This window comes from Hippoglossus hippoglossus, chromosome 4 (assembly GCF_009819705.1).
Source record: "Hippoglossus hippoglossus isolate fHipHip1 chromosome 4, fHipHip1.pri, whole genome shotgun sequence".
In the NCBI taxonomy this organism is placed as follows: Eukaryota; Metazoa; Chordata; class Actinopteri; order Pleuronectiformes; family Pleuronectidae; genus Hippoglossus; species Hippoglossus hippoglossus.
Window position 1 is genome coordinate 18,315,106 of NC_047154.1, and position 25,042 is coordinate 18,340,147.

General features: G+C 41.9%; 2 protein-coding genes across 6 annotated transcripts; one reads left to right on the forward strand and one right to left on the reverse strand.

Moving 5' to 3' along the window:
• Window positions 1-2,918, forward strand: lim2.2 (lens intrinsic membrane protein 2.2). Its single transcript, XM_034584159.1, has 5 exons — window positions 1-27; window positions 1,295-1,517; window positions 1,903-2,043; window positions 2,462-2,596; window positions 2,842-2,918. Exons 2-5 carry the CDS (start codon window positions 1,340-1,342, stop codon window positions 2,910-2,912), a joined length of 525 nt encoding a protein of 174 aa, XP_034440050.1. The 5' UTR covers window positions 1-27; window positions 1,295-1,339; the 3' UTR covers window positions 2,913-2,918.
• A 942-nt stretch (window positions 2,919-3,860) lies between these two features.
• si:zfos-943e10.1 (GRAM domain-containing protein 2B) lies at window positions 3,861-21,990 on the reverse strand. Of its 5 annotated transcripts, none has more exons than XM_034584151.1 (14): window positions 21,763-21,904; window positions 16,838-17,043; window positions 12,968-13,141; window positions 11,488-11,551; window positions 9,729-9,801; window positions 9,533-9,636; window positions 9,336-9,434; window positions 9,075-9,146; window positions 8,640-8,708; window positions 8,288-8,384; window positions 8,009-8,098; window positions 7,683-7,788; window positions 7,045-7,152; window positions 3,861-6,099 (listed from the first exon to the last, which is right to left on the reverse strand). In XM_034584151.1, exons 2-14 carry the CDS (start codon window positions 16,909-16,911, stop codon window positions 6,081-6,083), a joined length of 1,149 nt encoding a protein of 382 aa, XP_034440042.1. In that variant the 5' UTR covers window positions 16,912-17,043; window positions 21,763-21,904; the 3' UTR covers window positions 3,861-6,080. The 5 variants fall into 5 exon arrangements, with proteins under 5 accessions (XP_034440042.1, XP_034440041.1, XP_034440040.1 ...); XM_034584150.1 differs by having other exon boundaries at window positions 12,968-13,144; XM_034584149.1 differs by lacking the exon at window positions 16,838-17,043 and having other exon boundaries at window positions 12,968-13,144; window positions 21,763-21,990.
• Window positions 21,991-25,042: the final 3,052 nt, after the last annotated feature.

The following is a 25,042-nucleotide window of genomic DNA, read 5'->3' on the forward strand; positions in this document are numbered from 1 at the left end:
CCTGGAGAGACACCGGCCAACCCAGAGGTACCAGGACTTTTAACAAAAACTTGGAAATACACAGGACCTGTATTTACTGCACTGCCCGGAAGATACTGCTTTTATATTTTACAACGAGAAGAGATGAAGTGGGGGATCTGTCTGTGCTGCTTTTACACTGGAAGTGATCCGTGCGACTACAGGCCTGAGATGCAGTTGTTCATAATTCTCGACAACAAAATACTGCGACGCCACATTCAGGGTGCAGATGTACTGGTGGAGTTTGGTTTTGCTTTTAGAAATCGGTGGTTTTTTGAAAGTCCACAGTGAGGGAGTTGAAGTCAGTGGGTGGAATCAGAGGTGTGCTGGCTGGGAGACAGCCTGACTCTGCTGACAGTTCAGTTGTTCAGTGCCGGATTAGTTTGCGGTGCACGCAGCGGAATTAGTGGAGAACAATGGCTCTGAACTGCCAGATAGGCAAAGCTCATTGTCACTGTCCTGCAGCGGTTTGGTTCAAGTGCTTTGCTGGCGATGAGCAATTTAACAGCGTTTGGAAGAATGACTCCGTTACTTTTTATGCCCTTTGTGCGGAATTCTAAAAACCAAAAGACCTATAAATATCATGTTGAGCTTTGGTCATCTTATTTCAAAGTATTCAGTAATATAAAATATCTGAAAGTAATTTATTGTCTTTTCCAAAACTTTCATACAAAAAGATTTCCTTATGTCAGTGGATCTATCGTGAGCATCTTCCACCAGAGACGTTTGGCTGCTTTAGGCCTGAAACACATGCAACAAGTTTAATATTGTAACTTCGGGCAGGAAATGACGCGCTACGACCTGAAATAAGTGTCTGATCAGCAGTTTAACAGTTTAAGTTTGAGCTCTAAATGTTAAACGCAGGGATAGAATCATAATGTGTGGTGCAATAAGTGTGTATAAGTATTTGCTCTGTCGTTTCGTTGTCATTTATATGAAACAACGCACGTATTGGGATGCAAGACAAGTTTGGGAAGAGTATTCTGATAACTAAGTGTAATCTTACCTTATCTCATCTCATTTATCTTATCTCCTCTTGTCTGCAGGTGGTAGTAAACTGTAATGAAGTTATCTTGAACAGACACGATACACACTCTAAACTCTAAATGTTCAGTATTCTAGCCTCATGCATGTGTGGCACTCAGGGAGTTCACACCAGGCAGAACTTAGTAAACCAACAACCGTCAATCAGCTTAATAAACACAATCTAAAGCTCTTGTGAATTTATATTTGACGACGACACGTTCTGACATCGTCTCCTCTCGCCCCCGAGCAGTTGCTGAATGTTTAGGAGGACACTGTTTCCCCCGGCTCTTCCACCATGCTGTACACTTTAGCAGGAGGGGGCACGCTCTGCGGTGTGGCCGCCCTCGTGCTTCTCATCGTCTCCACGGCGACCGACTTCTGGATGCAGTATCGCTACTCGGGGAGCACAGCCAATCAGGGGCTCTGGAGGTTCTGCATCAACCACAAATGTCATGCCCACACCATAACTGTAGGTGAGTATGTTTTCCAGAACAAGGGAAGGACCTGAGGCGAAAAGGAAAGGAAAAAAGAAAAGAAAAGAAAAGTTAAAAAGTAAACATAAGAAAGATAAGAAAAGGAAAAGGAAAATATAAAAGAATTAAAAGAAAATAAAAGAAAGATAAGAAAGACAGGGAAATAAAGAAAAATTAAAAAGAAGAAAAGAAAAGAAAAGAAAAGCAGACTGAGGGCTTAGCAGTGTTTGTGCTCATATAGTGAGAATTAAGTAGGTTCACACAGACAAAATGACAAATAAACATATAAATACCAGCATGAGCACAAAACCATCATATTAACATGTAGTGTAAAAGCAGGTCTACTGTGTGTGTGTGTTTGTTTCTGACCTCTGTGTGTCTGCAGCTTTCTGGGACGCCACCCGGGCCTTCATGTTGCTGGCGGTGCTGAGCTGCTTCGCTGGGGTCGTGCTCGGCCTCAGCGCCTTCACCAACGGCACCAAGAACAGGAGGGTCCGCACGGGGGGCATCGCCCTCGTCCTGTCAGGTAACAGCGTCCACATCGTCATGGCGACCTGGTGGTTGGACACATTCATGATAAAATATATATAATTTGCAAGTGATCTTTATATTTCTTTTCTCTACACAATCTACGTTTTTTATATATTCTATGAACTAGTTTAACTTATTCATTTATTTGGGTTTGACTTTCTACAACAGAGGTTGATTTGGAGTCAGTAGAAATCCAGGGACACAGTTGTGAATCAGATTTTGGCGCCATCTGTTGATGGAAAATAAGGTTGCAACCCCTTAAAGTGCAGTATGTTATGTTTTTAAAAGTTGAGAGGTGAATATATAATCAAATATGTAAAAATACAGAAAGTACTCACAGGATAAGTGTAGTTTCATGTTTTTTTACATCTGTATTCAATGTTTTTTGGTTGTTTGTTTTACTCCGTGCTCAGGTTTCCTGGCTCTGCTGGCTTTGGCGATCTACACCGGAGTGACGGTCACTTTCTTTGGCAAACGCTTCGTGGACTGGCGCTTCTCCTGGTCCTACATCATCGGCTGGGTGGCCATCATCCTGGCTTTCGCAGCAGGTATTTACTGTGTTTAGTTTTATGGTGAGCTTATGTTTATTGTGAGTGAGTTTCAAAGACTGAAACTGAAGTAATAAGTAAGAACATTTCTACTCTGCTTTCCTTTTCTTGACAGCACTCATATGTAATAATAGAGGACTTTATTCAAACAATGCATGTGTCATTTAAGAATTAAACGTCATTCCACATATTTTGGGATTCATGTGTATAGTTTTAATATATATTTTCTTGAATCTTTCCTCCAGGTGTGTTCCAGCTCTGTGCTTACCAGAGAACCTCTGCAGAACCTGCTCCTTCAAATAACCAGGACACCTGAACAAGATGTTTCCATGGAAGCTGCAGCTGCTGTTGAAGTTATACATAGAATGGAATAAAGTGAAATCGTAGACTCATGAGTGGTTTCATTTCTTATCTCAACTACAGCCTTTAGAGAACACTTCTTCTTTTTGCTTTTGGTCATCGACAAAGCAGCTGATTTTGGTTTATGTTACCAGGGTAGAGATTCAGATTCAGATGAACAGACACCGAAACCCAAAAATATAGTTTAATAGGCCCATGATGGTTTGGATTTGGGAACAATATTAGTAAATAACAATATCAATAATCATTTAACTAACGTTACTTGGATGATGAAAGCTTTAGGTTGGCAGTGGCACTTTCGTCACAATTAACCTTATGTAGTCTATGGAAGTAGCATTTTTCAATGTGTACATTCTCCACTAGATGGTGGTGTTCAGTCACATAGAGGAGGTAAAACACACTGTGCTGGTAGATGAGAGCTTTTCTCCCAAAGTGAGTTCACCTCTTCTCTTCAGCTCAGAAAACAAAAAGCTTTTGGAATAAGAGGCAAAATATTAAAAGAAACCTGCAGTAAATTAACTTTGTAAACCTGCAGTAAGTTAACTTTGCTTTAGTTTAAATGTCTATGAACTGGATTACAGATATATTTTTATAGAGGTGATGACGCAACAATTCAAATATCCAAAGCCTGATTTGCAGTCAGCTCCGTCCATCTATCAATTTAAATAGACATTCAAAAATCTAGAGTTTGGTCTCGCCGTGGACGTCTTTTGTAAAAACTTGAAAGTAAATGTAAAATTTTCCCTTCACAACTACTTTTTGCTCATCGGCCGTTAAATCACTAAATGCATCAGTCACTATTTCCTCAAAACCGAAAAAACCCAACTGACTGTTATGACTCACGTTGATTTGTGTCAAGTTGATCAACTTTTGTAGGAACAGAAGGTCAAACACAGTTCATTAATTACTCTGCAACATTTGATTTATTTTCAACAATAACAAAGTCGTCTCACAGAGATTACTTTGAATTACACAGAATGCAAATAAATATATATAGGACCATAGTAGAATTAAGGACATTAACAACTGATACAAAATTATTTACAACACTTTGAATAGTGCAAAACTACACAAGAACTGCTCTCAATGAAATTCTTGCATTGAGCCCATGAGAACAGTGGATGTGTGCTGCCCCCTGGTGGGCAAATATAAGAACTGACAGTACTGTATGTGGTATGTTGACAAAACCTTAGCAAATTATTATGAATGAGACTCTTGTGAAACAGGGTGTAACAAAAGTACACCCACCTGCCACCCCTGGTCAAAAGGAGTGATGTAAAATCATTGAGATGTGGTGAAGATATGCACTTTCAGGTCAGTTGAAAAGGGGAAAAAAAAAAAAAGCATTCTAAGAAGCCCAATACACAATTAATAAAGTCAAATCTCAATTAAATAAAGTGTCTTTTCTTAAAAAGAGACGTTTGAGAAACCACCACAGCCACTTCAGAGTGTGAGCCACATCATGAGCACTGCACATTGAAATGGCAAAATGAAGAGATGACAACCTAAAACCACATGGCAGGTAGTTCCCACCACCCCTGAGTGAAAACTATTTAAAAAAGGTCTTAGCACCGTCAGATACCACAGAACGCCAGCGTTGCCATTTCTTCTTATTCCACACACGCCATCATGGACAGTGACAGGCACAACACATTTTCTTTTTTTATAAAGTGCGCTCGCTCGCTTGAGCCGTTACTTTCACTCACGTTGTTTTTTTTGTCCTTCTTGCACAATTTAATCCCCAAATACATCAAGCTCCATTTAAAAACAGCACACAGTTAAATTACATTTTGCCATGCATAATCATTTGTTGCATATTGAAATTTCTTTTCGGGACCACTCGTTTTTTTGCTGATGAAAACTTGGACCTTGCAGCAGGTGCGGTTGTAAATCCTCCTCTCAGTGACGAGAGCGAGAACGTACCAACACTATCAGTCAAGTGTCGATATCGAAGACACATGCATGAACATCAGAAATAAATTATCGGTGCTACTATAAATAATCTGAAAATTCTAGAATCGCCACTTGGTCCTCAAGAGGCCTGTTCAAAAGAGAGGTTTGTACTTGAACACAACATGGTTTACCGAGTCATGGCAGACAGGACACGAACAGACATCTTTACGTCTACTTTTTAAAAGACCAAAGTCGTAGAAAAGTCGTACACAAAAACATACCGTTGCATCTGAGACGACCTCCTCGGGGCCTGTTGTACTAAATATTTGTGCATTGATGATGCATTCGTCCAGTAGAGACTGGAGAAAAGAATTACCTCTCAGCATTGATCACTAAATACATTTAAATCATGCCAACGATGAGGAAAGTAATACTGCAATCATTGCTGATTGGTGAAAGAGAGAAAGGGGAAGACCATCAGGAGAGAACCGAGCCTCTGCAGGTTGATCCGAATTAGAAATGTCTGTTTTGATCATTTCAACCCACAGCTGATTAAGAGCCATTCGAAGAGAAGTACCCAATTCCAAACAGAGAGACAGATTTGTTATACTGATGATAGATGGAAAGTTAAATAAGAGAATAAGAAACAGAAAGTCAAGTCATCTCTGTGCACTCATGCAATAGATGTGCAGTGTGTGCATCTTTGGCTACGCATAGCACTATGGCTCCTCAGTGGAGGTGCAAAACTAAGCGCTACAACAGGCTAATGCTGACTGGTATAGCCCTGTTCAGACTGCATGCTCAAGGTGAAGAGAACCCATGAAGGACAATGAGCTACACAAGTTCCCAGATGTGAAACAGTTTCTGTCAGGAAAGTGCCCCTCAAACTTGGCTAGTGTGGCACCTTGCTAAATTAAAAAACCGTTCGGCTTTGGTTTGAATGACAGACACGCTGCAGCCAGGCAGTGTGTGTGTATGCGTTTGGCTCGGTGGGACTCAAGTCGTGGCGCGTCCTTTTGTGTTTACTGCAGCAGGAGCCAGTTTAGCCCTTCAAGTTGACAAGTTGTCTTTGAAATTGCACAGGTCGGCCACTCTTCCTCGAGCCAGCAGGGCAGGCCGTGTTGGAAGCATAGTCCGAGTACATTGGAGTGCTCCCGCTGGGTTCTGGTGGGGAGAGGCCAAAGTATCCTCCAGTCATAAGTCAACCAATCTCTCCTTCAGTCGCTGAGTGTTATGTGTCTTGGCGGGACCTATAGGAGGAGCAGAGAGAAACAGGTGAGAGCGGTGAACTAAATACACACCTGACTAGTTACGTGGCAACGAGGCTACACCTTTTACAGGAATTCATTTGCCCCGTTTCCTTGAAGGACAACAAAGCCAAACATGCAACTGAGCAAACAGCAGAGTGAAAGGAATATTAATTTGAGTTGGATTCTGTCAGGATCTTTCTGTGTGGACTGTGCATGGTTTTCCTGTGTCTGAATGGGTTTTCTGTGTGTACTCAGACTCCCAGTCCAAAAACACGCATATGGTGTTTTTTTGGAAACACTAATGTGACAATTAATGTTTTTTCTCAAAACAGTCATACACTGGTGATGTCACCAGTGTGTAGAGCAGCTCTCGCCCGATGACAGCTGAGATTTGCGCCACCCCCCCTCGTGCAGCCCTCTAAGGATAAGCTGTATAGATAATGGATCAGTGGAAGAATTTGATGACTTCATTTGGCAGATACATTTAACACATAGAACAGTAATTTATGCAATTTTGTAGCTTTCCTATCAAAGCAAAACCTCTTAAACTCCTTTAAACGGCAGCATTTATGTGCATGTCGTTTCCAGTTGTGTGGAATCAGTGATGACGAGCAAAATAGAAGTGTCATTGCAACATCCTGTTCCTCAAGCCACTTAGATTCACGTGTCATGGTGACTGACTGGGCCTGAGACGAGAAGCCCTACCTGTAAGTCTGAATACATTCTTCAGATAAATGGGTTGATTTTCTTTTTAACTCTTTTGAACATAGGGGCACAAATACGGCCAACTTCCTTGTACTCGTTTTCAATGGCATGGTGTAGTTGTGAGGCAGCATTGCTTTGTAATGTCTTTGGCAGGCTTCTTATTAGAGGCGTTTTATGTAAGACTGTGTGCAGAGCAGTAAAGAATAAAGAGATTGAAATCAGAGGAGAACGAAGTCTTACCTGCTCTGTAAAGTGAACTCAGGCAGCGCCCCGAGGGAAGTCAGCTGTTCCTCCAGAGCCACGATACGCAAACCGATGTAGCCTGAGGACAGCAGCAGCAGCACAACCCTGCAGCACATGACAATTCACATTTAGCTCACTTGTCATTTCCAGTGACAGAAGTGAATAAGCTCGGCTTATAGCAGGTGTGGAGAACCAACAATAGCTGATGAACACCTGTTTATATGGTTATTTTAGTGGCAGCTAACACTGCATGTTAAACCTCATCAATGAACTGCGCTGCCAATAAAGTTTACAGTTTACTGCCCTCAGTCTAGAGGCCTTATTGAAAGTAGACAATAAGGCCTTTGTCTAAATTTTAATGGGGGAAAATACAATTTTATGGAAACATCATCAATCAGCAACCTTAGATTTTTATTATGCAATGAGACCGAACTAGATCACCTTGTTCGTAACTACCAGGACAGGTTTCTGAAATACCTAAACCTTTCCTTCAAGGAGTGTGACTTTGAGAGTGAGAGGCAGATTTAGATCAGCACATAGGAAGACAAGGCACTGGATTAAAGGAACAAGAAAGGAGGAACAGACGAGAGAGAGAGAGGAAAAATAACCACTAGGGTCAAAGAGGTGCTACTCACAAAATCAAGTAAATGAAGAGTAGAGTATTGAGGGTGCCGGCCTCTCTCTGAACCAGCAGGGACTTGGCCTTTTCTGTCATATTCCAAACCCATGATCCACCTGAACCTGGAAAAAGAAATGTAAATGTAAACATAGCATGAATATCAAGGCTGCAAGAAGTTAATGTTTTTATTGAGAGATCAAACACATGCCACATAAATACTTAAAATGGTTTGTTTGTCTACTCTACCATCCACTTCACTGAGTCTGTAGGTTTTAAAGGATATAGCTGGAAACTAATGTTAACTGGCAACCCTGTGTACTGCATGCGAGTGTGTGTGGTTACCTGACACTGACAGCTCCTCTGAAGACGAGCTATCACTCTGCTGTAGGTGCACGCTCCTGAACGCAGAGCCATTTCCATTAGGCACGGCCTCTGTAGAAGAAGAAAGACACAACAAAGCTAAATGTCAATACTTCAGTTGATCTGCTGTCAGCTGAGCTTTATTACTGTTTTCAATCACAGAAAACAATTTACTCATTTTAGGTACATGTAGCATTTATTACTTGCTGCTGAACATGTGCATGTACTATGAAGGATTGAGATTTGGTGGGGACCCCTTACCTTTGTATGGTTTATACAGAGGCTGGTCAGGTAAAGACTGAGACACAGAACCATCAAACTGGTCGAAGCCATCATCCAGACTTGACTGACTGGAGTTCTGTACAGAGACAAAGGAAAAACACACAACGTCAAAGACTATTTTTTTTAAAACAGAAGAAACAGAAAGAAAAAGAGAAAAAAAAAAAAATCGGATTTCTGCTCACAAATGGTTTTTCCCTTAATTTAGATCGATTCAAAATTGCATTAATGGGCTCAAATATATATTTGTTGTATAACTATTTCCCTTTGCACTCCCACAGTAACTCTATAAAGTTATTTTCTAATTTTGTAAAATGAAGAAGAGGCCTCTTACCACAAGTTTGCTCTTATCAAAGCTGGTATCAGCTGAGGAGAAGATGGGGCTACTATTTGTGCTACCGTCCTGTAACAGAGACAATTACTTAGATCACGTGTGTCAACCATTACATTTTACAAGAATGTTACCTAACATGTTATCTTTAGTTCTGATAAATGCATTTGATCATCTACGTACTAACTGTTAAAAACTGTTACGAAATATAAACAGGGTTACACTGTAGATTTCTGCCGCCTCCATTGGCATTTTCTGAACTAGATTTTGTCATGAGAATGGTCAGTCTAAGCTAGGAATCTGAAATGATGTACTTTATACTTATTAGCTTATAATCTGACTGTAAATTGTAGGTTTTAATGTGAAGTTTTACCACATGTTCAGAACTTTTTGAATATATTAGGATCCTGTGTGCAACATTTGAACAGAGACACTCACCTCTATCTGAGGACAGACTGATCGCAGCAGCTGATAACATGATTCTCTGTTCCGCAGCGACACGAACAAGTACTGAACAATGAGAAATAAAAAAACAATTTGAATATTAGCTGTCTGCTCTGCTGGCAAACTTGAAGCATAAAATCCATAGCCATTAGTCATCATGAGATAGCATCTCAAGCAAAGTTCAATTTGAGTCTGAGTTACTACAATCAAATGTCAATTACTGGCTGTGTGACACCGGAGGAGAGAAAAACCTACCTTGTCTCCTTCTGTGGTGCGGATGGACAAGGCGTTGGGCACCAGTAAAGCCGTGTTCTGCTTCTTCACTATGTGAATGCAGGAAACTGGAAGCACTACCTGCAAGGGAGGAGTGCAGAGGAAAGATCGAGCTTAGAAACCAATCAAATCAAACTTCAGGTTAAAAGGAATGAAGGACAAAGGCTGAGGATGTTTACCTTTGTGTCCTTGAGTAAGACTGAGGAGTAGAAACAGGCATGAGTGTCTGTGATGTACAGTCGACCATGGTAGGGCACTTCCTTTTGCAGGGCACAGATGTATGCTGGGAAAAGAGGGGAGCACCAACAATTAGTTTCATGTGGATCGTTCATTGGATCCGTTCTTTTTCTCTCTCTTTCACTTTTCTTTACCTACCATGTATCAAGTCTTCACTCTCAGGAATGTGAGGAAACAACTTGTGGAATGTCTTGTTGTGCTTTATGAAACTCTGAAAAAGAAAATTCAAGAATATTTAATTTCAGAGAATTAAAGCAAAAATCTGGACATTTTAAAGGGGACATAGCATGCAAATTCCACTTTGTTAGTGCTTCTACAGGTTAATGTGGGTATCTGGCATGTCTACCAACCCCAAAACTCTGGGGAAAAAACACTCGCGCGTTTTGTTATAGTTCCTCTAAGTCAGAAACGTCATGCTTGAGCGACTCGATTGCGCTTCCTGGGTTTTGTGTTGTAACAAGGAACTGGAAGTCTCCCTACATGGCCTTGGCCCACCCCCCCGTCCCCCCACACTCGTTACTTCCGGGTTTACACCGGAGGCAGCGAGGCTGCGAGGCAGCGCAGCGCCGTTCCCAAGCACGCAGCCGGGCTGTTCACACGGGACGAGCATTTCTCCGCTGGTCAGCCCGCGATTCACTCACATGTGGCATTTGTCTGGATCGTTGGGACTGGGAGGCTGCAGCAGCTGCTCGGGCGCGACCGCTCGCTCTCCCGTGCGTGAGCTGGAATTTGTGTCAGCGCCACACAGCCAACAGTGTGGAAGACTTCCGCAGTGTTCAGCGCTACTGTAACCCCCGAACCCCGACATTCAACGGGTACAACAACAAGCGGAGAAAGCAGAATCGCGGGCTGACCTTATATATACAGTCTATGGGGCTGACCAGCGCGGAGAAATGCTCGTCCCGTGTGAACAGCCAGGCGGCTGCACGCTTGAGAACGGCGCTGCGCTGCCTCGCAGCGGTCTTCCACACTGCCAGCTGTGTGGAAGACTTCCGCAGTGTTCAGCTCTACTGTACGCCGGGTTACAGTAGTTACGCCGGGTTACAGTAGTTACGCCGGGTTACAGTAGTTACGCCAGGTTACAGTAGTTACGCCGGGGTACACCGGACGCGGAAGCGCCGCTGCGAGGCAGCGCAGCGCCGTTCTCCAGCACGCAGCCGCCTGGCTGTTCACACGGGACGTGCATTTCTCCGCGCTGGTCAGCCCCATAGACTGTATATATAAGGTCAGCCCGCGATTCTGCTTTCTCCGCTTGTTGTTGTACCCGTTGAATGTCGGGGTTCGGGGGTAAATGATGTCTTCATAGCCCCCCCCACCCCTCTCTTTCTCTCTCTGTCTGTCTGCTTGTGTGCTTGTAGTGGATGGGCAGAGGGGGACATTTAATTATGTGATTGGGAAAATTAAAACTCCAGGACAACAAGGGGAATACAAAGTATGGGATGCATATTTGATAATTTATATCATATAAAATATGTAATTTATATCGTTTAAAATCATGGGGGGAGAGGGGGGAGGGGGGAGCTGGCTCATTAGCATTTAAAGGAACAGGCACTCAAAACAGGTCACTCTGTGGAGGGCTGTTTTATACAGGGTAAAAAGGGTGCTGTTTTATATGATCCTTGTGGTATTTTGACCAAAGTATGTTACAGACATTTCATTAAGACCCCAAGGAACCATATCAACTTGTGGTAAAATGGGCATGCTATGTCCCCTTTAAATAATGAGCAGGTCTTTCTTGGCTCAGAGTAACTTTCCATAAATTCCCTGCTCTACTTTGAGGCCGCCCCAGCCACACCCATTCACCAAACAACATAAACATTATGGCGCACTTTAGGTACCTCCCAGGTCTGTAATCTAGTTCTTTAAACATCTAAATGAAAAGTTAAGGTGGACTTACACTTTGTCTGCCCGTGCCTTCCGTCTTCTCGATGCCTCTGTTGTCGACATCGAACGTCTGCGATCTGCAGGGACACGAGTCACAGCTGTCAGTTTACAAGCAGTGTTGGGTTTCAACAGAGGTGTGTTATGTGAGATGATACCGACAGGACATGACTGCACAATTCAGTGCAGTACATTTTTAGCACTTTCATGTGGCAAAACTATCACTTCCTCTGATTGGCCAAGAGGGTCAGCAGGAAATGGAAATGTTTCACACAATGAATCAGTCAGTTTTCTGTAGATGGATAAAGAAACAACAACAACAAATGCTAATGCATAAAAAATAATGTTTTTATGATTTATTACAATTGTAATAAAAAAGAAAAATACAGATTTTCAATGCTGATTGGATGTTGAAGTTTAAAAGCATTCAGGTCATCTCTACTTATGTGTAAATATTATGAGACTACAGTAGAGCATCACAGAACAGTTGGGTCTGATCCTACAAAGCGAATTAAGATGAAGTTAAAGTGTAGTTAAAAACAAACTTAAGCTTTGTTTGATTTATGATTCATTTCTATGATTTGAACCAAAACCGTACATAGAAGTCACACAACTGTTTGTTTGTTCTTTGACTGAGACAAGAAGCAAACTGATCTCTTCAGTTCAGCATCTTTCCACATATATTTGTGGTTGGACCACAGTTTATTTATCATTTCAATAAAGTTTGATGTTTGTTTTTTTCCATACGCAGGGACAATGATGGCAGATGCTGAGTGTGATGTCACAAGCATATCCTCCATTAGCCAGTGAATTTGTGTGTACATCTGTTTCTGACTGAACCGAATTAATATCATTAATCTATGATCTAATATATCATATTTATTTTGCAGACATTTTGGCAGTTGTCTCGCTGCACCAGAACCAAAACCTACTACAGTGAAGTGTTGACAATGCCCATTTTTAAATATTCTTTACAAAAAATAGCTGGGTATTCACACCGACACGTAACAAGCAGCAGGGGATGAAGACAGCTCCCCACCCCAGCTAATATCACAGATCTGTACCACGCACTGAATCATACAATCATGTGAGAAAACCAGCAGGCTGCACCGGCTGTGAAGTCATGTGTGTGTGTGTGTGTGTGTGTGTGTGTGTGTGTGTGTGTGTGTGTGTGTGTGTGTGTGTGTGTGTGTGTGTGTGTGTGTGTGTGTGTGTGTGTGTGTGTGTGACGACTGAGAGCCGAGTCGGGTCTTGTGATGCATGTTCAGAATAGCCTCCGAGAGTCTCCGCTACGTCAATTGTGACATTTTATGCATTTTAAAGTGATTTTAAAAATTAAAAAAAACTGAGGGGCCACTGTCACACCATGTCTTCACCTATAAATATATTGATGGATCTGTATTTTACAGAAAAGTGGGTCATCGTGGTGGTCGATTATTTTAACAGTAAAAACAAGTTTTAACCCCACGTCCGTAAAACATTCCCATTGGTCCTACCTGACGGCTACTTGTCTGAGGAGGGTTTTGTGCTGTTGCTGGATCTCCATCTGGGCTGCCTCCAGGCTCAAGGCTTTCCTCGTCTCCACCTTCTTGATGCTGCCATTGCTCCAGCTACTCCTGCTTTTCTTCACTTTGTCTGGCAGCCCGCCACCGCTGCTGTCTACTGGGTAGCTACTGAACATGGAGAAAGAGAGAAAAGAGAAAAAAACAACAGATAAAGCAACATGCTAAATATTTTTTCTTATTGTACAATCCATTTTAATTTTGCTTATGCAAATGTGTTACTGCAAGGAACTGATATAACAAGGCACAATTACACAAAGCTCCATCACTATGTGAATATTAGAAATACATAAAGTCCCAAACAGAGCACCTGAAAACACAGTGAAACTCTTAACTACTTTAGAAACCTAACTTCAAGACACAGTGCAAAGGACATAACCCACAGACGCTTCACAGCGAGCAAACAACTTGACCACAGCTCGAGAGCGAACCTGAACGGGCGATGGGGAGGAAATCAACAACATCATCTCACAAATGCCACATAAATTAAATTCAAGTTCAGTCTCTGCACAGTTGCCTGCAACAATCTGCGCTTCCATTTTAATGTTCAACAGACTTCATATCAACTTTATTCAGGATTTGGTTACTCAACAATTACTGTTAATTTCTACAAATATGAAAAGGCTTAGGGTTGGTGAAATCATTGTTGGGAAACATGAATTCATTGATACATGTTGCAGCACCCCTATGGCTGTGATAACTCCTCCAGGATGATTTTACAAGCTGATTAACACAGGCTCATACTCTCAAAACTGACCATAGTGTAAAAAACCAAACTGTCTCATAAACGGGATTTACTACAGCCGATGTGCACTTCAAAGGGCTGTGGCCTGTCCTTGACCAGGAAAATATAAAAGACAACCACAGATTCATCAAGAGAACACAGCCAGCTGAATGCTACTGACACACACCTAAACCTGTAAATTATGTTAACGACAACACAGGACACACAGCATGACACTGTTCGAGAGAAGCCGCAATCTCAAGTAAATAACAACAACGTAAAACTACTAAAGACAAACAATAACAAAGACCATCTTACCTGGTCAATTTGAATCGCTTAGATGAACGGAAGCTCATATACCTACTGACAGTAGGCATTTCCTTTCCGTAATGGGTAAAAAAAAAACACCCAAAGCTCCTTTTATCCTATAAAATATACACTGGTTTCAAGCCGTAAAGGCTGAGGAGTTCAAAAATAAACACTTAAAAAGATATAACATTCTAAATATGTAGTTTAAGACGAGTTTTGGTGCTGGTTAAAGACAGAGTCCTTCTCAGCACACTGCAAGAAAAAAAACTGTTGCTGAATGTGCTGGTAAAGAGGAAGTCACTTTGTGTTGAGAATGGTGTGACACTCCGTAGTGAGTGACGTCAAACTTAACCACTCCCCCTGAGCCAAACAAGCATGAAAGGGACCAACGTGCACACGGCCTCTTACATACACACACAAACACACAGCGTGAGCAGAGTGCAACTCAAGCACGGACACGTTTTGGAAAACAAGGCTCAACTCATAAAGTCTTCCACTGACAAACATTATCCAGTATCAAAAATCTCATCTTGTTGAGATTTGTTCTGGTCTGGTCAAGCAAGATCAGAGACTTTTTAAGCACAGTTTTGTATGCGCGCGTGTGTGTGTGTGTGTGTGTGTGTGTGTGTGTGTGTGTGAGCAAGCGAGAAAGAAAGTAAAATACTTGAGGAGCTCAGACTCGCCCTTTGTGGCGCGGTACATTATCCACGTCTACCTTCAGGCAATGAATCCAACCAAGGAAAGAGAAGAACATCCTAACCCTAAAAGTCTTCCCTCAACTCCTATATAGGAAGTCAGACATCAGTCAAACTGATAACCAAATAAAACTACAGCTCATGAAAGAATTTGCGCTAATTTTTTAAGCCCAGTCACTAACCCATATCTCATACCTGAACATTTCCCCTACCTTGTCACATGAGTAATTGGGGTAAAGGTCAGAGAGGGAAGCAGAAACATGAAATGGTGCTTCAGCCAAATATTTACCCTGTAATTAGAATGGAGGAACTATTGAATGAGAGACACTTAACCTCCTGCCAGGAAAAAAAAAGTAGCTTCGTGTAGTGGGATCTATGGTTTTAAGTGTCATCCAAACTCAAGTCCATTTTAATGTTAAATAAAACACAATACGGTAGTTTTATCATATATCAGGAGACTCTTACTATAGTCCTTTAAAATGTATTTCTAAAACATGAATGCATAAAAGTAATGCACAGATAGACTTTGTAGCCGGTAAGCTGCTGTGGTTGTTTAAACTAAGGCAAAACACAGTGAGAGCAATTTCATAATCATAGCTCAACCGTTGACCATGTTTTTTTCCATGCTCACCTGACCCATTTCTGGAGCGCAGGGGGGGTCAAAGCAGCAGGGCAATATAAGCACCATTCGAAGGCTGTGAACTGTTTGAGTTTCACAACAACTTCCTGTCTTTACACAGGACTAACGGTAACCATTAACAAGATCATGTTCAGGCTGCTTCCTGTAACACCGACGGCCGCTAGCGCTCTTCGGCTTTTCCAATAGGACGTGCTCTCTATTTGCAAAAGCCAAATCAAATCCTCAGGGTCCAAGGGCTGAAACTTTCCCACAGACAAGAAATTTTAATTTGTTTTGCGATATCGTCACTGTAAAGTCCCATCACTGCTCTGGTGACAGACCGAGGAAAAGTACCCTGATTAACGTCAAGTCGCAGTTTATGTCGGTGGGATTAGTCTGGTAGTCGCTGAACAAATACTCTTGTGTATAATGTATATTGCAGAAGCTATGCGATATATTGTTACTGTCATTATAACCCTGCGGCAGAAAACCCTCCCCACAATATTAAATTATCTAACAGTGAAACACATGTTTGTTTGGGAACTGCATATCGTGCTAAGATTATCAAGCCTGTCTTTACTCAAAGAGTCCAGCTAGTAGCCAGTAAATGTGTTTATGGCCAAAGCCATGTACGTGACTGACATGAATGAAGGTAAAAGAAAAGTCAACAAATGTTTGCAGCAATGGAATAAAACATTTTTTACGATATAACCTATGCACTCCATAAAGGTGTAACATCTGCTTTACAGTTATAAAGTGGGAGGTTGCCAACCTGAAACGGGTGATTAATGTCAGACAGTGTCCTTGACCGCCGACCTACTTCTTGATTGCACTACTATGACGTAAGACCGGACAAAAATGTAATGTTGGGACTAGTTTTACCACCACACCTAACGTTTACTACAAGCATAGGCATATCAAATTCTATCCTGCAACCGATTTAGACAGATGCGCACAAGTTTATATTTTTCTGGTCTCGCTCCAGTGTACATTTTGTCTCAGGGGACAGAAACTACAGCACAAAAAAAGCAAGCTCACATGATGGCATGTTCTGTGAAACAGATTACTGAAACACATTACACTTCAATCCATTTCTTTATCTGCATTTGTTCTAGTGTAAGCTTAGGGAGACTAGAAACAAAAATGTCTGACCGTTACTATGCTAGTGTGTTAATCCTGGATTTATAGAAGATGTATTGAGAAAACAAGAAATCTGTTCTGTTCAATCATGAAACATAACTATTTTAAAGCAGAGATATTAGAGTGGAGGCCAGAAGTAGGGTAAACACGTTTTACAAACTCAGTATTCTTTCCCAAAGTTTGGTAGGGAAAAGAAGACATGTAGCCATTGATAGTTTTAAATAAAAAGCAAACACAGTAGCCTATAGTTAGCGTTAGTCAAGTAAGCGTATCTGAGACAGTTCAGATCAGAAACTGTTTACATTTGCTCGACCTACCTTCCCAAATCCTCTGAGTGATTACAGTCGGCCACGAAACCTTGTTGGTTCAACAAGCCTTTCCCTCTCTCCATGACGAACAACAATTTCCCTTCACGTCTTCCACAATGTCTGGGAGCTTCTAGCCACCACTGATTGAGCCAGTTCAAGTTCTGCACTTAGACCTCGGTCATTCACAGGGTGTAAAGGTCTGTTTTACTGCAATGCTTTAAAGCGCCAGAAATAGAGAGCAAGGCAATGAGAAAGAGTGGAGTGAAAAGAGCACAGAAAAAATTCCCAATATGCCCTCCCAAGCTTTGTCCTTTTTTGGGGCAGTGTGTGTGTTGTCCAGGAGACAGGAAACAATGGAAAGTAGGTGGTGGAAATGTGGGGGATGAAAGAAACACTGCCAGGTCATTCTCAGTGTAAAAAGGGGTAACAGCAGTATTCAATAGACGGTTCTCAACAACAACAGGGAGATGGTTTTAAAAGCAGTGTAATGTGTAGGACGATAGTTAGCTCAATCTTTGTAGCAGATGAAAACAGAGCCATTACACATAAGGAAAAATGTTTGATTAGAGGGAGGAATATATGTACACTATTTCTAACCTAGGACATCACCAACCAGGAAACTCAATCACACGGTTCAAGTCCAACTGCACTTATGACATTCAGTCCTAATTTAGCCACCATATATCACGTCCTTACCTCTCCTGTCTTACCACCCCCTGCTAGGTTTTCAATGTATACCTCTTGGCCGTTAGACCTTTAAGGCGACACATTTGTCCTGGGTACTGACAATAAAAGGTGTCAGTGTTGGACTGCAGGCTATACGATAATGCCGAAGGTTCAACGGGGCAGTAGGTTACTGTTTTAACCTTTAACACTGCCACTCTGCACCGTATAAAGTATTTCCCTAAATCTGCTATACAAAAATAAAGAGATAACATATAGTTTACATGATTATGTTCATCAAGCAACTTAAAAACTGGAATATTGTCACTGAAGGCATTCAAGAGGTAAAACTTTGTCCTAGAGGTTTTTGACTTAGCAAGTTAGATATTACTGCATATTATGTAAACAGAATATATCTTCATCAGAATGCTGGCAAGATGAAGAAAAGTAGCATACATATTCATCTTACCATGATACATTTTACTTTCATTACGTGCGTACATACTGTAGGAGTTGTTCCGTGAGCAATTCTAACCGGTTTGTCAATTTCCATTTTATCGACAGATAACACTTGCACTTCAACACTTATGAGGAGGTGCAAGAGCACTTCTCGCAATATCTTTGATCCTTTAAAAACAGAGTTTATTAATGCTTACAATACTCTTCCTATCATTACTATGAACTTGAGAGTATGACAAACTCAAAATGTGCCACAGCAATAACCAGTTTCACTGTTCAGAAGTTTTGGCTTGCTTTATGACACCTATGTTTGTTTAAAAGACAGCAGTTAAATGTTTTTTTCTGGATTGGTCAAGGATGACGTCACTGTAGTAAAACAAATGTAAATAACTGTAACTGTCCTTTGTGCATTCATTAAACCCATAAAGAGTGTAGCCACAGGTGTTTTCTGATTTAGCCTGTCTGATGATGCACTTCTTAATATGTTGTGTCAAAAACTATATTATACTATAACCATACTATTTGTTAAAATACTTACGTGGACAGGACAGAATATCTCATCCGAGAGCCTACAAAGACTCACAAACTCATATATTGACATACTGAGCAGTTTGTACAAATGTCCCTGAGCAAGAAAGTAAACTACAGGTGGAACTATGACAGGGTCTGTCTGCCTGCAATGACAGTACAAACTGTATGGACATTTGGCAATATTTTTTATTTTTTGTTGCCTGGCAAGAGTTATCAAATTAATATTAATGATTGCAGCTTAAACTGTTGACTTTCCCAATAGTCTACTTTCTTCATCATTTACATTAAACATCAACAGTTTCATACAACCACCTCCCCTCTTTTTTCCCTATGTTCAGACCTACACTGATCTCTTACAGGGCCTCTCTGGAATCCAACCGATGGAAACCTGTTTTGGCGACGGAGAGAACCTAAATCCTGATGAGCTTCCAATAGAGCAGTCAGAACGAGCCAGGAGAAGAGCCAGTGGTCATGGCAGAAAAACATCTAGTCCGTGGCACCCTGCCATGACTCGGTCTGCAGGACAACTGTGTGTGTGTGTGTGTGTGTGTGTGTGTGTGTGTGTGTGTGTGTGTGTGTGTGTGTGCGCGCCAATTGGAACAGAGTGTGCCTTGTTGCATGTGTAACTGAAGAAGTGTGTGTGTGAGTGGGAAGTCATGTGGCCCTGTGCAGGCAGCATCACCCTCCACTTCCTCTGTGCTAACTGGGCATGCACACAGAGAGGGTCTTTCTTTTAGCCAACTCAGAAACCTGGCATGTGAGCAGGGGTAATGGCGTGGCGTGATGGTGGCTGGAAGATCCCACCTGACTTTAAAATTGTTAAAAAGTGAAAGCTGGCTGGTTTGCCGTTTCCCCTCATACAATCTACTGCATTTCTTACGTGAAGAAAATGGATCACATGGATGATATGGATAACAAAAATAAAGTGTGTGTAATGCTGTTGTGAAGAGTGAACTGGGTTTTTTTTGCAGCTTCCTATGATAATTTATCCTTGGCACAGTGACGTCAGGGCAGTATTCTTTCCCAAGGACTAGGCTGATCTTAAATCAAGATTACTAATAAAAGGGCTGACTTGCCAAATCAATAGCCAGTGAAGCAACATTCTGTCAGCAAGGCGTCACACCAAATATGATCCTGCTGTTCAAAGCTGAGCAGACAGCCGACGAGCTTTAACTCACACTTTTAGATGAGCACCCTTTAAACCTCATGTGTCTGAGTGGAATTCACCAGACTACTGTGAATACCAAAAGGTGAAAAAGCTAAGGTAGAAGGAGGTTTTTTTTTTTCTTGGCTCTGTGGCAAAGAGGCAGAGAAGTGGTCATTAGCACGAGCCCGGCAGAGGCAGCAGATGAGTTCATCCGTGACCAGCTGGTTAGTGCGCAACCTTTCATTTAGCAATAAACAGTACTGCAGATGTGGTTTTTCTCCTCCAACTTGGGCTTTCCCTCTGCGCCTGCAGCACATCTCATAATTTAAACCTACACGGCCTACCCTGCCCACAGGCAAGGGCTGTCCTAGGAGCATCTTCCTGGAGCCAACAGGATGCTTGCAAAGCTGCCCCACCCAGCCTATTCCAGGCTGCTCCATCTCAGCACACTGTAACTAAACCAGGTCTTTCCCTACTTAAACAAAGCAATTCTTCTCTAACTGTTTGCACAACAGTATGCAGAACAATTTATAATGAGCTAGCAGATGGGTGTACAGTGTTAAGTCACACAGTGTTATGTCACACAGTGAACTCACTCACTACTTCGATTTCATTTATTTGTCTTTTTCATCTTCATTATGGAGATTTAAGTATTTCAAAACTTGAGGTTAGAGGGTATGGAATGACTTCAGCGAGATGTTGCATATATGGACAGACACTTGGCTCACTGAGCCCTGACACAGCCACACACAACACTCCCGTGTGTGCATGTTGTGGAAACAGATTATCAACTCGCATTCCATACACACCATAGCTATGCTGATAACCAGGAGGCTACATCTGATTGGCAGGGCTCCTGTAGTCCAGACGTGGCTATCTATGGGGGGGAAAGTGAGAGGCTGAGGGATGAGAACGAGGAATACCAACAGGGCGACACAGGAAGCATTTATATAACACCATGTAGCACCTGTGGTCTACTCAGTAGAGCTAAAAATAGAATTTTCTGAGGAAACACACACTTGCTTGGCCCATGTATGATCAAAAGTGTGCAGGAGTGTATGTTTCCCTCAGGGTAGAGGGAATCGCTGTGTGTGCATCCTTAGAAATTAGTGTGAGGATATGTGGTTGTGTGTAAATGTGTGTCTTCCGCCCTGGATCTCGACTGGAGGAGATCACCCATGAACACCAACATGGAGTCAAAATGTATAGGAAGGAGGAGGCAAAGGCTAGATTAAAAACCACCCTGATGTGAGCCATCTTTCTTTGAGACAACTCTCCCTCATGTAACAGTGTTTATTTACACTGCCACGTAACGGATTAGCCTGCTACTACACCAAAACAACACACATAACCCTACACTGTGTAGGTCGAGTGTGAGTCACTCATTGTGTTCTTGGAAGTGAGCTCAGTGATGAAGCACACATGGGATTTACAAGTGAATCCTGCTGTCCTGTGTCAGAGGATCCTAATGTTAAATTACAGAATATACTGGCATGATAATCCACATGCATTGTAATAATCATAATAAACACATTGGGGGCCATGCTCCTGCTAACAAGTCATTACACAGTAGCACTGGAAAACACTGGATTTGTCTTGAGCTGCTCAGATCCATCCATACTTATGCTAACCACCTAATGATAAGTTAACACTACAAACCGTGTCGCCTATTGTGCACAGTTTTAGCAAAGATTCTCCTGTTCACAATAGCCGTGTGTGTGTGTGTGTGTGTGTGTGTGTGTGTGTGTGTGTGTGTGTGTATTTAAACCCAAAGGGCCAACAACGACTGATTTATAATGTTTCAATTCCAGTGTCTGTGCCATGCTAGCTGAGGCTAACGTCAATTTAAATGCCAGCGTCTTCATTCAAGCTAGCCTCTTTTAGAGCTGTCCACACGCTGCCTAAAAGAAAATGTCTTCATACTATGTGCATGTCGTTGAAATAGATTATTGGCTCGTAAAAACAAAGATACTTCACGGAACAGGGTGGAACAGGGCGATAAAAAAAACCCCGCATCTCATCCGACGGGCTGATGTCAGCAGAGGGACGCTAACCGTTAGCCTCCACCCTGCCCGGGGAAGCCGGCGGACAGCGGCTCCCTGCCGGGGCCCCGCTCACCCCTCGCCCCGCTCACCTCTCTCTCATGAAGTGCTTGATCCGGACGATGGCCTTCTCGTCGATCTTGCGGATGAAGGTTTTCAATCTCTCCCTCTTGTTCTCGAGCATCCTTCCTTCCGCCAGCGGTGCTCGGCTCCTGTAGAAACGACGCTCGTCCCTTGTTTTGGCTTCTGCGTTCTGCGTTCTCCTCCTCTTCCTCCTCCTCCTCCTCTTCCTCCGCCTCCTCCTCTTCCTCCTCCTCCTCGACTCATCCGCGGCTCATTAGGGAAATGAGGCCAAATCGGACCAAGTGGCAGGAGCCAATCAGCGCCGGCGACCACCGGGGAAGAACGGTCATGTCAGACCGCTCGGCCAATCGGAGCGGAGGAGTCGGCCCCGCTGCGACCGCCCACCACCAAATATGGTAGTTGGGGGGGGGGTCACCTTTCTCGAGAGCGAAGCGGATGTGGCGCGTGTTGTTGTGGGGATTAGAATCAATAATCTACGTGTTAATTCAACATTTCACGTGTGAACAACATCAGGAATCAACCTTGTGACTGGACAGCAGCGTCTCGTGGGCCCCATCACACCATATTGAATGCGATACACTGCTTTGCACTGCATCCACACACAGAAACCTGCATTCAAATAGATAGATAGATAGATAGATAGATAGATGGATAGATATTTTATTGATCCAGTATCCCACAAAACAGTCAAACACAAGAGCATAAGAATAATAAAAGGTCAAAATGAGTCGAGAATAAATTCACTGCAGTGAGATGAAAGTCGAGCCACCCCAACTACTACAAAGCAGTCACTGTAAAGAAGTATGTGCGAATGGAGATACTGATGATACAAATATTGTATTAATTTTTACTACTTTCCATGAAGTATTTTGCACTGACCTATTTATTCTTGCACTAGCCCGGTTTAAACTACTCATATCCTGATTGCCCTGTGTCTTTTTCTATGTTGTGTGCTTATGTTGAGTGAGTTCCTTATAGGAGACAAATTACATTTCATCACATCTATGTTCCTGTGCATATGGCAGACTTGTCAATAAAGTTAACTATTAACGCATAATAGCGCACGTGTGTTTCTTTGTAACATTCTTGTGTGTTTGAGTCTCCTTATCCGAGTTTCAAATCATAGCCAAAGTTTAAACCAAAGTTAAGTCACATAGGTGTGTTACTTGTGACTACATTATGTGTTTATTTTGTCTGAATGGAAAGGAGCATGCACCACTTTCATGTTCACAGTTTGGTTTTGAGCTGTGAAAATATTTGACGTGTCCCAAAGCATTTTCAGTGACTTTTTCCTCTTCAAAAAAGTAAATGACGAGGACTTTTGTGGTTTTTATTGCTGAAATTCCTTCAAAGATTAACAAGCTTCTATACTAGTGGACAATTTGAGGTGTGTTCATTGTTCAGGGAAGAACCCATTGAATTTTGGCTTTAGATCGGGATCCAGGAATCTGTAATATTGCAATTTAGGACGTTTGGTGACACTTTCCCCAATTTGCCAGAGAATAATTCATAGATCTAGATGACAAATATCAGGTATATTCATGGAAGTGATATCTATGAGTGTGTATAATTTAATGCTGCCTGATTGAATTTAAGGGGACTGGTGGGTCTTGGCAGTGTTATGTGCTCTACTGAGTGCTATTCTAGTTTTTTTCCTGATGTAACTGCTATGTGTCATATCATGACAAATCGATGAGTTGCCATTAAATCAGGGTTTCATCTGATTTCAGTACAGCTTTCTCATCAGTAGAGTGGTTCGTGACTCTATAGATAAAGACCTTGAAAAAAGAAGACCAGTCATCAGCAGCGGTTTAGAGAAATACGCACAAATCTCAGCATTGAAAGCCGTTTTTTGCCCTCTCACCAGGGGGCTCAGGCACTGCCATGCCACCAAGAACAGAGGAGGCGGTGTGCAGCCACGTGACACAGCAGTCGCACCACCCTCACACAATCTGGCCTACGCCAGCCAGCCCCCAGTCCTCCCTTCCGCCTCCGCCAGGAAACAAAGCCGATAGAGAAGAGGAAATCACATTTCGCAAGGAAGCATGTGATGTAATCGAGGGAGGGGGTGTACAAGTAGTGTGGGCAATAGGCTTTTCTGTGTTGATTCATCAGTGAGAAAGCTGAATGGCGGGGAACTACCCACGGTGAGTTAGTTGTAGTGTAAGGTCAATTGAACCAATTCCAATTTGTTTGGAAATGTGAGGTAACATTATTCAACGTGAGGCCTTGTGTCGTAGAGTGGCCCAGTGTGTTATTGATTACATATACATGTGGCAGCAATATTCAGATTATTCATTAAGATGTATACACGTCAATATAATCTGAATTAAATGGGAATACTCAACATGTCCTAATTTGATCATTGCTTATTTGCAGTATGATCTCCTTAGGGTTAAGATAATCAGTGAATGCAGTTAACATGGCAGCGTCTTATATAGACTATTGTCTTGATCGAGTTAATATCGGAACATTGGTGTCCATGTGGTCATTGTTGATAGCATTCTTGTAGGAAATGATTATCCATCTATTTATTTATCAGATAAGCTGTGTTTGGATTTGAATTATTTAAATATCCCAGCACATTATGATGCAAACATTTCTGAGTCAGAGAAACGTTGTACCTGTAGGCCATATTTACCTTATAGCTTTCCTCAGGGAGAGTTTGTTAAGTGTGTAAATTGTATTGCAGAGCGGGATAACACAAAACAAATTAGTGACTATTGCCTTCACTGCTGAAAGAATACTATATTTCCAAAGGTCAATAGAATAAGCAAATAGAAAAGAAAGAAATATTTGCAATCTGAATCATGAAACACCCTTGACCCATATATTCAATATTTATCAAGTCCTTAATACAAAATAATATCTGTAAAAAAAGAAACCTGTTTGCTCACTACTTGTAAAATTTAAAAATGACTTTCTGTTGTTCTTCTCTACTTGTACGAGAGTTGGGAAGGTTTGGCCGTGAGCTGCGGTCTGGAGTCCGATATGTTTCCTAAATGTTTGCATGTGAAGTGGCTGAACTGTATGAAGTTGTAGTTTTACATGCTGTGATCCCTTCAGAGATTTGTCTCTCAATTATTGACAAAGTTTGCAAGCAAAGCCTTTTCAGTAAGTTTCGGTAACTGAGAATATTATATAATAATTAAATTACCATACCTTTTGAAAGTATTGGTGTAAAAGCATTTACAAAAATGCGGAATATGCTGTTAAAACATTTCTGACGAATGTGAGCTAAATAGAGTTTTGTCGCTTTATAAGACACAATCATGAGCTTTATGTGCA